We start from the raw sequence: 15,915 nt of genomic DNA, 5'->3' as shown, positions 1-15,915 counted from the left end.
TTTTTGGCTACAACAAATCTGATCAGCGTCTAATCTCTAAAATCTACAAGATACTGCAAAATCTCAACAACAAAAAGACAAATAACCCAAATAAAAAATGGGCAAAGGATATGAACAGGCACTTCACCAAAGAAGATATTCAGGCGGCTAACAGACAGATGAAGAAATGCTCATGATCATTAGCCATTAGAGGAATTCAGATCAAAACTACAATGAGATATCATCTCACCCCAACAAGGCTAGCCTTAATCCAAAAAACACAAAATAATAAATGCTGGAGAGGTTGTGAAGAGACTGGAACACTTATACACTGTTGGTGGGGATGTAAAATGGTACCACCACTTTGGAAATCTATTTGGCACTTCCTTAAAAAGCTAGAAATAGAAGTACCATATGATCCAGCTATCCTGCTCCTTGGAATATATCGCAGAGAAATAAGAGCCGTCACACGAATAGATATATGCACACCCATGTGCATTGCAGCACTGTTCACAATAGCAAAAAGATGGAGGCAACCTAGGTGCCCATCATCGGACGAATGGATAAACAAATTATGGTATATCCACACAATGGAATATTATGCAATGATAAAGAACAACGATGAAGCCGTGAAACATCATATAACATGGTGGAAGCTGGAACTTATTATGCTGAGTGAATTTAGTCAGTCACAGGACAAATACTGTATAAGACCACTATTATAAGAACACAAGAAAAGGTTTAAACACAGAAGAAAACATTCTTTGATGGTTACAGGGGTGGGGAGGGATGGTGAGTGTTATTCACCAACTAGATAGTAGATAAGAATCATCTTGGGTGAAGGGAAGGACAGCACATACCACAGGGGAAGTCAGCACAACTGGACTAAACCAAAGCTAAGAAGTATCCTGACTACAATCAAATACTTTGAGAGACAGAGTAGGGGTAGGGGTCTGGGAACCATGCTTTCAGGGGACTCTAGGTCAACTGGCATAACAAAGCTTATTAAGAAAATGTTCTGTATCCTACTTTGGTGAGTGGCATCTGGGGTCTTAAAAGCTTGAAGCAGCCATCTAAGATGCATCAATTGGTCCCAACCACTTGGAGTAAAGGAGAACGAAGAACACCAAAGACACAAGGAAAGTATTAGCCCAAGAGACAGAAAGGGCCACATAAACCAGAGACTCCATCAGCCTGAGACCAGAAGAACTAGATGCTGTTTGGCTACCACCAATGAACGTCCTGACTGGGAACACAACAGAGAGTCCCTGATGGAGCAGTAGAAGGATGGGGTGCAGGACTCAAATTCTAGTAAGAAGACCAGACTTAATGGTCTGACTGAGACTAGAGGTACCCCGGAAAGCATGGCCCCTGGACTCTCTATCAGCCCAGAACTAAAACAATTTCTGAGGCCAACTCTTCAGACAGGGATTGGACTGGACTGTGGGACATAAAGTGATACTCATGAAGAGTATGCCTCTTAGTCAAGTAGATACAAGGGACCAATGGGGCAGCTTCTGTCCAGAGGTGAGATGGAAAGGCAGAGACGGTTAGGACCTGGTTGAATGGTCATGGGGAATCCGGGGCGGAAAGGAGGAGTGTGCTGTTGCAGAATGGGGTGAGCAATTAGGGTCTCATAACAATGTATGTAAAAAAATTTTGTATGGGAGACTAACTTGAAATGTAAACTTCATTTAACTACAACAATAAAAAATAAATAAATAAATATTAACTTCTATATTTTATCTTCTTCTCCTTCCCCACTACTTCCACCATCACCACCACCATTCACCATGGCCACCATCTCCGCCACCACACAGCCATCCCCAATAGGAAGATAAGGAAACTAAATCTCCCAGGTAGACTTTTTCCTGAAGTCACCTAACTACTAAATAATTGAGCTAGGACTGACTCATTATCATCTGACCATAAAACACTTTTCGTTCCCTTTCCCTTCACCTAAATTATCCCTCCTCATCCCTCAGGCCTCAGCTTAGCCATCTTCTTCTTCATGAACTGTCCTTTGAGTCTTAGACTATCTTACAGTCTCTTGTGCTTCCCCCATCACAGAATTTCTCATACTACATTGTAATTGCCTATTGTCCTGTCTGTATCTCTCACTAGACCATGAATTCCTTAAGCGAAGAAACCAGGTATGTGTTCTATATCTTTAAATCCCCAGTGCAGAGCACAGCACCAGGGACATATTAAGTGCTCGATAAATACTTAATACATAAAAGGACTGATGTCATATTCTTTTCATACCAACATTCGACCATGGATTAAAGCATTACTTCTCACTGGAGCACATTTTGGGAAAACAGAGATAGCCATATATGACCTCATGCCTTATACTACCATTAAATACGAATCTTATACTCATGATGAAAACTCAAGGTAACCTTAACCAAATTCTAATGGATTCTATCTCTGAAGAAAGTAACTGAGCTTGTGGAAATGACACCTTGAAGTGACTCTTACATGTATTGAAAAAAAAAAAAAATTCATTCATTTTTATGCCTCACACTTACTCACTAAGCTATGCATAATGCTTACATAGTTACCAGCCCTTTAGCATTTTGAAAAGGGCACAGTCCTTGTACACTGAAAGGATTTATCACAGACATTTGGAGTTGGTGAAGCACAGTGAAAAGCCAGGTGTTTGTCCCTGCTATTATGTTCCACAACAAAATCCTGACTCTAAACTGTCTCTTTCTCACAGGGTTTGTGATTTTGGAAATTTTGAGTCTGATAAGACATAGATCAGAAAAACACGACCAAGTAACCAAATACTTCACTCCTTCCTCTCTCCCTCCCTCTTGGGTGAGGTATAGGAGGGCATACAATTTGGAAGCACTAGGAAAACCCACACAAAAGGCTAATTCATCTCCTCCCATTCAAGTGACATCATCAAGAGCAAACCAAATAAAACTCAAACCCCAAATCAATATCATTAAAATGTACTGAAAATGTTAGTTGGTTGATAGAGTTGAGAGAAAGATACATTCAAACTACAACCTTTATTAAAATAGGCCAGATAGAAAAATTTAAAATTTTCTATAGCAAGGAAAATGATGAACTCCACCCCACATCAAAAACACCTCAAAGTATTATTGAAAAACAAACCCTGCTATCTTACGATTTTATGTTAAAAAGCACATTAATATCACTTGCAAGGAGTCTCAATGAATGCATAAAGCTTAAGGTTGCATAGTTTCCTTGAAACACGAGTGCCTGGCACGTTTTTGTCCATAGGCTGAAGGAGAATATACACAAACAGATACACATACCTGTATGTACATAAATATATAAATCCACTCTTTGTCTTCTTCCTGCTTTGGTCTTTGACCACCTTTCCTTTGTAATTTCATTTACTCTATAATAAATATTTATCTGGGACCTTCTCTCTCCCCATTCCTTTTCTTAAAGGACGTTCTTGTCTTCTGAATGTCTTCTCACTCTGTTCTATCTCAGAGTTCATATCCATCTCTGTTACAAACTCCACCTTCAGGGGAGAAATTCTAATAACGCTTTTTCTCCAATCAAAATACAGTTCTTTTATACTGAGTTTGTTTTCCAGGACCCAAAAATAGTTAAGTGTGGGGGCTGTAAAGCTAAATCACCTCACCACACACAGTTTCAAGAAGTGAATAAAAAAGGCTCTCAGAAGTCTTCACACAGGCTCATCCAAACCAAGTGGATCCACTTAAGGGTAATACTTGAAGGGCTTAAGAATAATACAGGTGAGATTTGCTTTTCTTACACAGAGAAGGTTAGATCTGCTTTCTCTCATCCAAAAGTATCCATGGAGTGAGACCCTTCAAGCATCCTTCATTATATAGGAAACAGGGTGCCTATATTGTCTCTTTCTTTGGTTCTGACCCCAAGCCCTTTTTTTTTTGCGGGAGCAGTTACTATACTTGTCTTATTCACTAGCCTTTTCTGTATACCTCTCTAGCATCAATAAAGCAGGATCTGCTCTTGCCTAGTTTCTCTCTCTCAGTCCGGGTTACTTTGCAATCAGTCATAATTTACCAACCATGGGTACTAACAGGCTTTATAAAAATATGTTAAATGTGTTCTTAGTTCTTAAAACAATAAGTCAAATGAGGTTTTATATATATGCTAACTTTGTTCTTAAAATGTGAATTCATTAATCTGGGTCCCACAGAACAACTTTTAAGCAATTGGAACTCTTCAACACTACCATCTTGCTATTTTATTAAGAGTAGGCATAAATAATAATTTTAATACCTTTATTTCCATAGGTGCTTTCATCTGGATAATTCATGGTTCATTATTGTGCCACTATTCTCTGTCTTGGGTTCTCCCTTGGCTCCTGTGACAAACATGGAGTTCAGATCCAGACTCCAGGAGGTAGAGATGCTTCAACTTTTGGTAACATACAGGTGCATTTACACACTCCCCACATCCCCTACAGACTCTTTGGGTGAGATTGCTCCTGACCTGTCATAATGCAGGCTAATAAGGTGATATAATTCAACACTACAAAACCTCTTTGTGCTTCTGCCTCCTCGACTAGAAGCAGACTGCCTTCTGGTCTCGGAGGCACAGAGCAGTGGTTCTCAAAGTGGCAGTCCTAGGAGCAGCAGCATCATCACCTGGGAAATGGTTATAACTCAGGCTCTCAGGATCCAACCCAACCAACCAAACCCACTCCTGTTGAGTGGATTCCGATTCATTGCGACCCTATAGGACAGACTAGACTGCCCCATAGGATTTCCAAGGCTGTAAATTTTTACAGAGGCAGACTGCCACATCTTTCTCCTGCCCAGCAGCTGGTGGGTTCGAACTGCCGACCTTTTTTGGTTAACAGTAGAGCACTTTAACCGCAGCACAATCAGGGCTTGGATCCAACCCAGACCTATTAAATCATAAGCTCTAGGGAGGAACCTAGCAATTTGTTTTAACACACCCTCCAGGTGATTCTATATGCAAGTTACAGTTTGAAAACCACTGGCATAAGGCACGGAGGGTGTTTTGAGGAGGCTGGAGTGGTTAGGAAAGCTGTCCTCAGATCAGTAAAGAGGTGTCAGGTGGACAGATACTAAGCTTATGTGGTAAGGTTTCACAATATAGGGCTAGCTTGGTCCTACAGTGGATGAAAGCTAGAGAGACAGCTCCAGTACACAGAACAACTTCTAAGCAACTGCAACTATTCAAAACAGGAGTTGGTCATCTCACTGATTAAAAGTGGCTCCCTCTCTCTGGGTGTGTTCAGAAGTATAAGGTTATACTCTATCACATTCTCTGAATAAGGCAATATGAAAAGTACTAAAAACAAAGATGAGAGATTAAAAAGCAAATATTAACCCTTAGTGAAAAGCTTCAATTTACCACTAATATAGAGATGTTTGTAATTAGACTATTACAGTTAATTTTTTAGTATTTGAAAGCTATTACTTTTAAAAACAATCCTCCAGGTAGAGCAGATAATAGATTTTACTTTTCTTAATGCTTTATTGGACACTCAGAAAATGGCAGCAGTTGGTTCAGACTTTCACAAGATTCCAACCCAAGTGATTACATTTATTATTGCAAAAGGGATTGATCATCAAAAGCTAAAACTGATATTGAATTAAAGATTAAAGTTGGGATGTTATCTTCTTACTCCACTGTTTTTTAATCAAAACAACAGTCTTTCCACAGTAATGGTTATGCTTTAGGGCGTATCGATAACTGTAATAATATTAATGAAAACAGCAGCCTAACTTTAACAGTTACAATGTACTATGTCCACCATTTGTCTGTCAGTTTGTCATACTGTGGTGGCTTCTGTGTTTCTGTGAGGCTGGAAACTATACCACCAATATTTCCAACACCAGCAGTGTCACCCATGGTAGACAAGTTTCAGTGGCGTTTCCAGACTAAGACAGAGTAGGAAGAAGGATTTGGTGATCTACTTCTAAAAAAACTGGAAATTTTATTTCCAACTCATTGAAAATCTTATGAACAGCAGCTGAACATTGTCTGATATAGTGCTGGAAGAAGAGCCCCTCAAGTTTGAAGAAACTCAAAATACAACTGGGGAAGAGCTGCCTCCTCAAAGTAGAGTTGACTTTAATGACATGGATGGAGAAAAGTTTTAGGACCTTCATTTGCTGATGTGACACAAATGACACAAAATGAGAACAGCTACAAACATCCATTAACAACCGGAATATGGAATGTACGAGTATGAATCTAGGAAAATTGGAAGTTGTCAAAAATGAAATGGAATGCTTGAAAATAAATATCCTAGGCATTAATGAGCTGAAATGGACTGGTATTGGCCCTTTTGAATCAGACAATCATATGGTCTACTATGCCAGGAATGACAAATTGAAGATGAGTGACATCACATTCATTGTCAAAAGAACATTCAAGATCTATCTTGAAGGACAACACTATCAGCGATAGGATTATATCCATACACTTACAAGGAAGACCAATTAATATGACTATTGTTCAGATGTATGCACCAACCACTAAAGCCAAAGATAAAGAAATTAAAAACTTTTACCAACTTCTGCAGTCTGAAATTGATCAAACATGCAGTCAAGATGCATTGACAGTTACTGGTGATTGGCAAACAAAATTTGGAAATAAAGAAGAAATATCAGTAGTTAGAAAATATGGCCTTGGTGACAGAAACGATGCTAGAGATTGCATGATAGAATTTTGCAAGACCACGGACCTATTCATTGGAAATACCTTTTTTCAACAACATAAAGGGCGACTATATATGTGGACCCCGCCAGATGGAACACATAGGAATCAAATGGACTACATCTGTGGAAAGAGACAATGGAGAAGCTCAATATCATCAGTCAGAACAAGGCCAGGGGCCAACTGAGGAACAGACCATCACTTGCTCATATGCAAGTTCAAGGTGAAGATGAGGAAAATTAAAACAAGCCCATGAGAGCCAAAGTACCACCTTGAGTATATCCCACCTGAATTTAGAGACCATCTCAAGAATAGATTTGACGCATTGTATGCTAATGACTGAAGACCAGATGAGTTGTGGGATGACATCAAGGACATCGTACATAACGAAAGCAAAAGGCCATTAAAAAGAAAGAAAAGGCCAAAATGGATGTCAGAAAAGACTCTGAAACTTGCTCGTGAACAGAGTAGTGAATGGAAGAAATGAGGAAGTAAAAGAGGTGAACAGAAGATTTCAAAGGGCGGCTCGAGAAGACAAAGTATTATAGTGAAAAGTGTAAAAACTTGGAGTTAGAAAACCAAAACGGAAGAACATGCTTAACATTTCTCAAGCAGAAAGAACTAAAGAAAAACTTCAAACCTCAAATTGCAATACTGAAGCATTCCATGGGCAAAAAATTGAATGACGCAGGAAGCATCAAAAGATGACGGAAGGAATACACAGTCATTACACGAAAAAGAACTAGTCGACGTTCAGCCATTTCAGGACGTAGCATATAATCAAGAACTGATGGTGATGAAAGAAGTCCAAGTTGTACTGAAGGCACTGATGAAAAACAAGTTTCCAGGAATTGATGGAATACCAATTGAGACATTTCAACAAACGGAAGCAAGGCTGGAAGTGCTCACTCATCTATGCCAAGAAATGTAGAAGACAGTTACCTGGCCAGCTAACTGGAAGAGATCCATATTTGTGCCCATTCCAAAGAAAGGTGATCCAACAGAATGCAGAAATTAACAATATCATTAATATCATACACAAGTAAAATTTTGCTGAAGATAATTCAAAAATGGTTGCAGCAGTGCATAGACAGGGAACTGCCAGAAATTCAAGGTGGATTCAAAAAAGGATGTGGAATGAGGGATATCATTGCTGATGTAAGATGGATCTTGGCTGAAAGCAGAGAATACTAGAAAGATGTTTACCTGTGTTTTATTGACTATGCAAACACATCCAATTGTGTGGATCGTAACAAATTATGAATAATATTGAAAAGAATGAGAATTCCAGTTAAGCACACTTAACTGTGCTCATGTGGAACTTGTACATAGATCAAGAGGCAGTCGTTTAAACAGAACAAAGGGATACTGCATGGTTTAAAATCAGGAAAGGTATGCATGGGGGGTTGTATCCTTTCACCATACTTACTCAATCTGTATGCTGTGCAAATCATTCGAGAAGCTGGACCATATGAAGAAGAACAGGACAGCAGGATAGGATGAAGACTAACGATTTGTGATATGCAGATGACACAACGTTGCTTGCTGAAAGTGAAGAGGATTTGAAGTACTTATTGATGAAGATCAAAGACTACAGCCTTCAGTATGGATTACACCTCAACATAAAAAAAAAAACAAAAATCCTCACAACTGGACCAATAAGCAACATCATGATAAATGGAGAAAAGATTGAAGTTGTCAAGGATTTAATTTTACTCAGGTCCACAATCAACGCCCATGGAAGCAGCAGCCAAGAAATCAAACGACGTACTGCATTGGGCAAATCTGCTGCAAAAGACCTCTTTAAAGCGTTCAAAAGCAAAGATGTCACCTTGAGGACTAGGTATGCATGACCCAAACCATGGTATTTTCAATCACCTCATATGCCTGAGAAAGCTGGAAACTGAATAAGGAAGACCAAAGAGGAATTGATGCCTTTGAATTATGGTATGGGCGAAGAATATTGAATATATCATGGACTGCCAGAAGAAGGAACAAATCTGTCTTGGAAGAAGTACAGCCAGGGTGCTCCTTAGAAGCAAGGATTGTGAGACTTTGTTTTATGTAATTTGGACACATTATCAGGAGGGAACAGTGCCTGGAAGTAGGACACCATGCTTGGTAAAGTAGAGGGTCAGTGAAAAGAGGGAGACCCTCAAGGAGATAGATTGACGGTGGCTGCAACAATGGACTCAAACATAGCAATAATTGTTAGGACGGCACAGGACCGGGCAGGATTTTGTTCTGTTGTACATACAGTCACTATGAGTCAGAACCAACTGGATGGCACCTATCAACATAACAATGTACTATGCATGTACTATGACCGTCCTGAGGACATTACAGCACCGTCTTATTTAATACTCACAATGACCTTATGAAGCTGAGCATCATTATTCTCATTTTTACAGGTGAGGAACCTGGGATTAGGGAGGCTAAATAACTTGCCCAAGATCATAGAAGCAGCAAGTGGTGGGGCCAAGATGCTAACCCAGTTATCTCCAGAGTTTGTGTTCTTAGCCACGCAAGTATATTTTCTAGTATATTCCCAAACCCTAGGAATTGGAAGTGAAGAAATAATATATGGCCCAGTGCAAAGAGTACCTATGACCATTAAAGTCTTCTAGAAATAATAAAAACAACTATCACTTATCCAATGTTCAATCTATGTCAGGGACTGAATTAACTACTGTACAACTACTGGCTCATGTAATCCGCACAACAGTCATAGAAGGTATTTACTACTATTGTCCTGATTTTATAAATGGGCAACTACAGTTAGCGGATTTACTAATCAGCCCATCTTCTCATTAGAAATTTTACTGCTCACACAATGAAGTAAAAATGAGGCAAAATATGTATGTAGGACATAAAGACCACTCAGTTAATGTAGCTTCCTTTACATTATTTTTCCATGGTTAACAATGGTATTGGTGATGATCAAGCTATCATTTTTCTTACTTATTCCAAATGGCAGACATTTGTGTTCAGTATGCAGTTATAAAATAGAATTAAGTCCATCGGCTTCTTCACATCTTTATAATCACCAAACCCTAGCTCTCTGCATCTTTCACCACTGGCCAGGAGCATGGTTCCAGAGACCCTTCCATTTAGCAAGTCACAGTCACCTTAGGAATGAGGCATGGCCCACCCCTAAGCCCAGCAATCAAGGGACTTTGGCACAGCAAGTAGTTCAAGCCAAACAGCCTTGTGCTAAGGATGTTGGTGTCTATTAAAGCAGAGAGTCAGCAAGAATGAACTTTCTTTTCCTCAAGACTGTGAGATTTCATTTAAGCAGTATGTACATATTTTAGTACAATTAGTTGGGAGTTCAATAAAAGTTGATTTACTAGTATTCTAATATCATGGAAATAGCTCTGTTTTAGGAATCAGAATCTCTGGACCTCAGTCTTGTGTCTACCACAAACCAGCTGCATGATCATGAGTATGTTGATTAACTCCACTGGGTCTGGGTCTGTTTCCTCATCGAGAAATGAGAATAAAACTTACTCCCCAGATTTGTTAGGCATAGTAGATAAAAGCTGTGAAATACTTTGCATAAACATAAAACCCCTTTATAAACATAAGGTGGCACTATTATTTTATGTAGCTCCTTCCTTGCCTAAAATTTGACCACTAATATACCAACCTGGTTAACCAAGTTGGTTTACTGACTAATTTAAAAAATAAGAGGGAGGGGGCTTTGTTTAAAACAGACAAATGTCAGTAGCACTAAAAACATTCGTGGAACTATTTACTCAGTTGTTTTGATGGTTAAGAGGGATTCATTTCCAATGGCCTTACTTTCCTGTAAGCTTGGCAAATCCCCCGGATCAGTGCATGTAGGTATAAAATAGCTTGAGAAATTTTTCTATGGAAACAACAAGGAATATCAGCAATCTACTATGACAATGAATAGGACAGACACATTCTTAGCAGCTCTATAAGGGCAGTTCCCTGCATTTTGTCAAAGATCCTTTGAGGTTCCTATTCAAATTTCAAGGTGCCACATTATTCTCCTTTGCATGTCTAAGTCAGAGAGTAGAATTTGACCTATATGTAGATTAGTTGGGACAGCAGCAAAAGGAAGCAGTGAGAAAGACAATTTTATCCAGTGAGGAAAACAAAAAAATCCATCTGGAGTTAGACATGGAGAGATAAAGAAAAGATAGTATTTAGTACTCTTAACTATTTTTACATCTAACTGGAGGGATTCATCCAAGAGATGCAAGAGCAAGAATGTGAAAATCAAGGAATATCTTTGTAACATTACATTTATCTTGGACTACTGTTTTCCCTGAAGTTACCTGACAGATTAAAATGGCTTCGTAATGTCACAACATCATCCTGCTTTTTCTATTGTATTTCTATTCTTAAAATATTCTGTAGGTCAACCCCAACAGGCAAAACTAAAATAAAGATCATGGTATTCTAAATATAAACTTTCCACGGCCTGGATTTGGAAAGGCATCTTCATTCTTTCAACACACCAGTTGTGGGACTATAAAACAGATTGCTTGAGTAGTCACCCCAAACTCTTGCTCCAGGTCATCTCACCAAGTTTATGTTCCAGTATACCAAGAACAGAGGTTACAGAAGTTGCTCAGATCATGATCAATGACTGGGAAGGAAACCAAGATTTCTCAGACATAAAACATACCATATTCTCTAAAGCCAAGATTGTTTCATGAGTGGGTGGTGATATTTTCCTGTCTACACTTCTCTGATAAAACATACCCATGCTCTGTCACTAACACCCTTTGTCTTTTGCAATACCTTACACTCAACAAGCTGCCCCGATCACAGACCTCACCAGTCGGTCTAGTAGTCACTAATCCACTGATTAAACATTTTAAGGCTGGCTTTGGCAAAACATGCCAGAAATTCCTTCAGGGTAATTAAAACTAGCTTCTGTGTCAATAAACACAGACTATAAGATCCTTCACGTACAGAGGGGCTGGCTCTGACCCACTGTCTCTAGGACATTTTTTCTTAGATGGGTTTTCCATCATTGCAATTGATTTTCACTGACTCATCCAGACCCTTGCCCACTCTCCTTATGAAATGATTGGCTGAGGTCATAGATATTATCTTATCTTTATTGTTTCAGTCAAGACACAAGTACCAAAGAAGGTCGGAAACTAAGGACCAAGCTCAGTGCCAAAGCCCTTTCACCCAGACCCAAGGTAAGATTATTTGCAAGGGATTCTTGCAACAGAAGTTGACAGAAACTAGGGTCCACTTAAAGGAACCTTGATGGCGCAATGTTTAAAGTGCTCAGCTGCTAACCAAAAGGTTGGTGGTTAGAACTCATCAGTCCCTCCATGGGAGAAAAGACCAGGGGATCTGCTCCCATAAAGATTACAGCCTAGGAAATCCTATGGGGCAGTTCTACTCTGTCATATAAGGTCACTGAGTCAGAATTGACTCAATGGCACACAACAACAACAGTGTCCACTTATCACTACTCTCTCAGAGTTCAAACTGATTTTCATTTGAAGAATTATAAATGTGATTTCAAAGTAAAAGGAAGACTCAGGTGAATATTTACTCATTGGTATTTCGAGCCTCTGGATGGTGCGAACAGTCACATGCCGGCTGCTAAGCAAAAGGCTGGAGGTTCAAGTCCACCACAGAAGAAAGGCCTGACGATGTACTTCCAAAAAATCAGCCATTAAAAACCCGGTGGAGCACAGTTCTACTTTCACACGCATGGGGTCAACATGAGTTGGAATTGGCGAGATAGCAACTGTTTTTTATTTGTTTTGATACTGGGGCTAGTTCTTTGTACACAGTAGATACTTTATGAATCATCTTCCACCACAAAGGCAGTTTATTGTTTTTTTATAGTGTAAACAACATATATACTTATTTAAAACTTCCACACATGCCAGAATATAATGTCAAATAGAAATTACTTAAAATTCTATGAGCCTAAAATAACCATCATTTTCATGGAATTCTTTATGCACACACATAGAAGCTTACATAAGAGAAATCGTACCATCATGCCCTTTTTATCATGGATGTGGCTACTTTTTTTTTTTTAATACAGTCCTTTTTGCTTACTTCTTCCTTCCCTCTCATAACCAATTTAATAAATTTCTATATATTTTTTTCATACTGATAATACCATATACCAACTCCTATCACATAAATGAGGTTTCAGGTGCTCAGTAAATACTTGCTGAATGGTTAGAGTCAAATGGCAAAAAACACATGAATGGATGTCATAATGAATAACAGGCTATGCTCTTCATTAGCTGGTACATTTTCCAAGTGATTACAAAAATCACATTGCATTATCTTTTGACATCCTCCCCCGCAACCCCCCATATCTTTAAACTTTAATGGGGTAGGAGAACCTGACTTCAACATGTTTAGAAATTTAAACCCCCAAGTAAAGAGTATGTCTCTGACTGCTCTCCCAACTATAGAGAAGTGATTGACTTACCCTCAAACTCAAGTTCAAAAACCATTTACCAAGCATCCCTGTGCCAAGCATTGCACTGTTCTCTATAGAATAAACTAAAGAAATAAAGATTTGATCACTGCCTTCCAGGAGTTTCTGATCTACTGAAGGAGACAATACGTAGGTTCTGCCTCTTTCTGGCTATCTGATCTGGGGCCTCAGTTTCCACATTTGGAAAATGAGAATATTACCCATAGCTCCTAGGACTGGTGTGATGACTAAAGAACTTGAATTCAGGAAAACCTTCATGGGGAAATGTGGATTTGAGCCAAGTGTTTTAAGTCCTAGGCAAGGGGAAACAGCACAGGTAAGGGCAGGGAGGCAGGGACAGCTGGGGGGATAGCAGGACACAGAACAAGCTGGCCTGGTTGATTTAAAGATCAGTTAGGAGAGACCCAGGAGATGAGGGAACAGGCAGGAAATATAAAGGTCGATAAGCACAGGGGAAAAAAAAAATTGTGAGCAGACTCATCTTTTTTAGGGGGCAAACAGAAGAAAATATTTCTTTGCCTTTTCAGCATCTGCCAATGTCTAGATCAAGGCCATCCATATGAGTGACTCAAAGGCAACCTGCTCGTCAGTAACTGGAAAAAGAGAAGAACCTGGCCTGCACAATGGGCTCAAATCCAAGCTCCAAGACTTATAGGAAACATTCTGATCGGAAAATTCCCATCTCAAATAGTGCTGAGGAAGCTTGGGGACTGAGTAAGCATGCTGGCAGCAGAAGCACAATATGATAATCAGACTGTTTTCGCATCTTGCACCACAGCCCACAGAGTTCTGGAGGTTCTGGTGAGACCTTAGCCAGTGGTTGATCTCTGACCCTGCAAGGGGTTAGAGAATGTATCTATAGGAAATACATTTTGTTCACAAATGGAGCTGCATCAAAAACTTTCCCCATATATTCTATGATGTGACCCGAGGGAACTGACTTTAAAGCATAGTACGTCAGTTTCACCCAGGGCTAATTCATTCCTAAGGAGGAGTCCCTGGGTGGTGCAAGTGGTTAATGCCCTGGGCTACCAAAAGGCTGGAGGTTCAAGTCCATCCAGAGGTGCCTCGGAAGAAAGTCCTGGAGATCTACCTCTGAAAAACCAGTCATTGAAAACCCTATGGAGCACAGTTCTACTCTGACGCACATGGGGTCACATAAGTTGGAGTTGACTTGACAACAACTGGTTTAATAGATAAGGAACTAGACTGAATGGGAAAGGAATTAAATATTAGGCACTGCAGGACATGTAAGCTGAAAGCACTGGAATGTCCCAAATTTTTCTGTTAGCTCAGGGTTCCAGGGCAGCTCTCCTCCCTTCTGTCCTATCTTCTTCTTTTAAACTAGCACCATTGATGAATTCCAGGAGGTATGGCCCCACATATTTGTCCTGCCCTAATCAATACTCTCTCAATACCACCTCACCCCTGCCCTTGCCTCCCAGACGGAAGAGGAAGGGGATGGGAGGTTGTTGGTGTTGTTGTTAGGTGCCATCGAGTTGATTTTGACTAATAGCGACCCTAGAGGATGGAGAAGAACAGCCCCATAGGGTTTCCAAGTAGCAGCTGGTGGACCTGAACTGCTGACCTTTTGGTTAGCAGTTGAGCTCTTAACCACTATGCCATTTTAATATTGTACCATGTCTCCACTGAAACTTCGTGTCTCTAGAAGCTGCTTTAATACTTTTAGTACTCTGAGGCATCAACTGGGACACCTACTAACACCACAAATCTTTATCCATTCATTTATTCATCCAACCATCCACCTAAATTTTATCTATTGAACACTTAAGTCAGGCCCTGTTTATCTTTCTATACTTTATAAAATTTTAAAATTAAAAAAGTCTCAGAGAGTTTGGTATCCTCCTTCAAGACCTCAAGATACCTGATTGCGGGGGGGGGGGGCAGGGGGGATGCCCAAAATACCCAAGTCAAATGAATTGCGATTTCAAATTAACTCCCAACTGTAATTAACAGACTGTTGAAATGCAGTCCATATACTTTGAAAAGGGACTAAAAATCACTCATTAAAAATATAATCCCAGTGGTAGTTTATAAGGTTTGTACTTTTCATTTCCATCAAATTATGCTGCCAATTATTAGAGAAAATAAGAAACGTCTGTAAGTCTTAGGCAATGAAAATTTAACCAAAGTCTAGTTTTCTCAGATTTGCTTCTGTCAAATTGCCTTCAGCCACACACAGTATTAAGTCATTTACCAAAGAAACCACAAACAAAAAAGAGTTAACCTATCTTTCAGAAATGTCAAATCTGTACCCCACACAAGAGGCTAGCTCATTAAACAACCATTCTGGTTTTGAAACTAGAAGGGGTTGTCATACTAGGTTAATTATTCTTTGAAGTTAGCTACTTGCCAGTTGGAGGAAAATTAACGTTTCTGGGTCACCAGGCTCCATATACTTACCTACAAATGATGCCCTGGGACCATGAAAATCATTTTATTTAACATGGGTGGGCAACTGAATCCCAGGGAACAAGTTAGTCACCCACGTATGTAATGGCAGAGGCTGAGAATTGTGATTACCTCTTCTTCTCAGAAAGGGCAAAAGTACCTGGGGCTTCAGGAATGGACAGGGGCAATGGTATCAAAATAAAACTCAATGGTCATGAAACTATCCCATGAAGTCATTTTTATTTTTTTATTTTTTTCACTATTTTTACTTTATTTTTTTTTGTTTTTGTTGTTATTATTTTTTTTTAATATTTTATTGTACTTCAGGTGAAGGCTTACAGAACAGATAGTTTCTCATGTAACAGTAACACACATGCTGTTTTATGACATTG

The 15,915-nt window shown here is 39.4% G+C and overlaps 1 protein-coding gene across 7 annotated transcripts in view; it reads right to left on the bottom strand.

The window, feature by feature from the left end:
• Positions 1 to 15,915, bottom strand: part of PPP2R2B (protein phosphatase 2 regulatory subunit Bbeta) — a 566,434-nt gene that overhangs the window by 305,520 nt on the left and 244,999 nt on the right. For 2 of the 7 annotated variants that reach the window (XM_004384940.2, XM_004384939.1), the window contains one exon: positions 4,234 to 4,318. The exons of the other annotated variants lie outside the window; for them this stretch is intronic. In XM_004384940.2, the coding sequence (XP_004384997.1) occupies positions 4,234 to 4,270 (37 nt within the window). In that variant the 5' untranslated portion in view covers positions 4,271 to 4,318. The remainder of the gene's footprint in view (positions 1 to 4,233; positions 4,319 to 15,915) is intronic. 7 annotated transcript variants of the gene reach the window in all.

Source organism: Trichechus manatus, unplaced genomic scaffold, assembly GCF_000243295.1.
Source record: "Trichechus manatus latirostris isolate Lorelei unplaced genomic scaffold, TriManLat1.0 scaffold00130, whole genome shotgun sequence".
Lineage (NCBI taxonomy): Eukaryota > Metazoa > Chordata > Mammalia > Sirenia > Trichechidae > Trichechus > Trichechus manatus.
The sequence above is the reverse complement of the archived record's forward strand: the minus strand, read 5'-3'. Positions and strand labels throughout refer to the sequence as shown.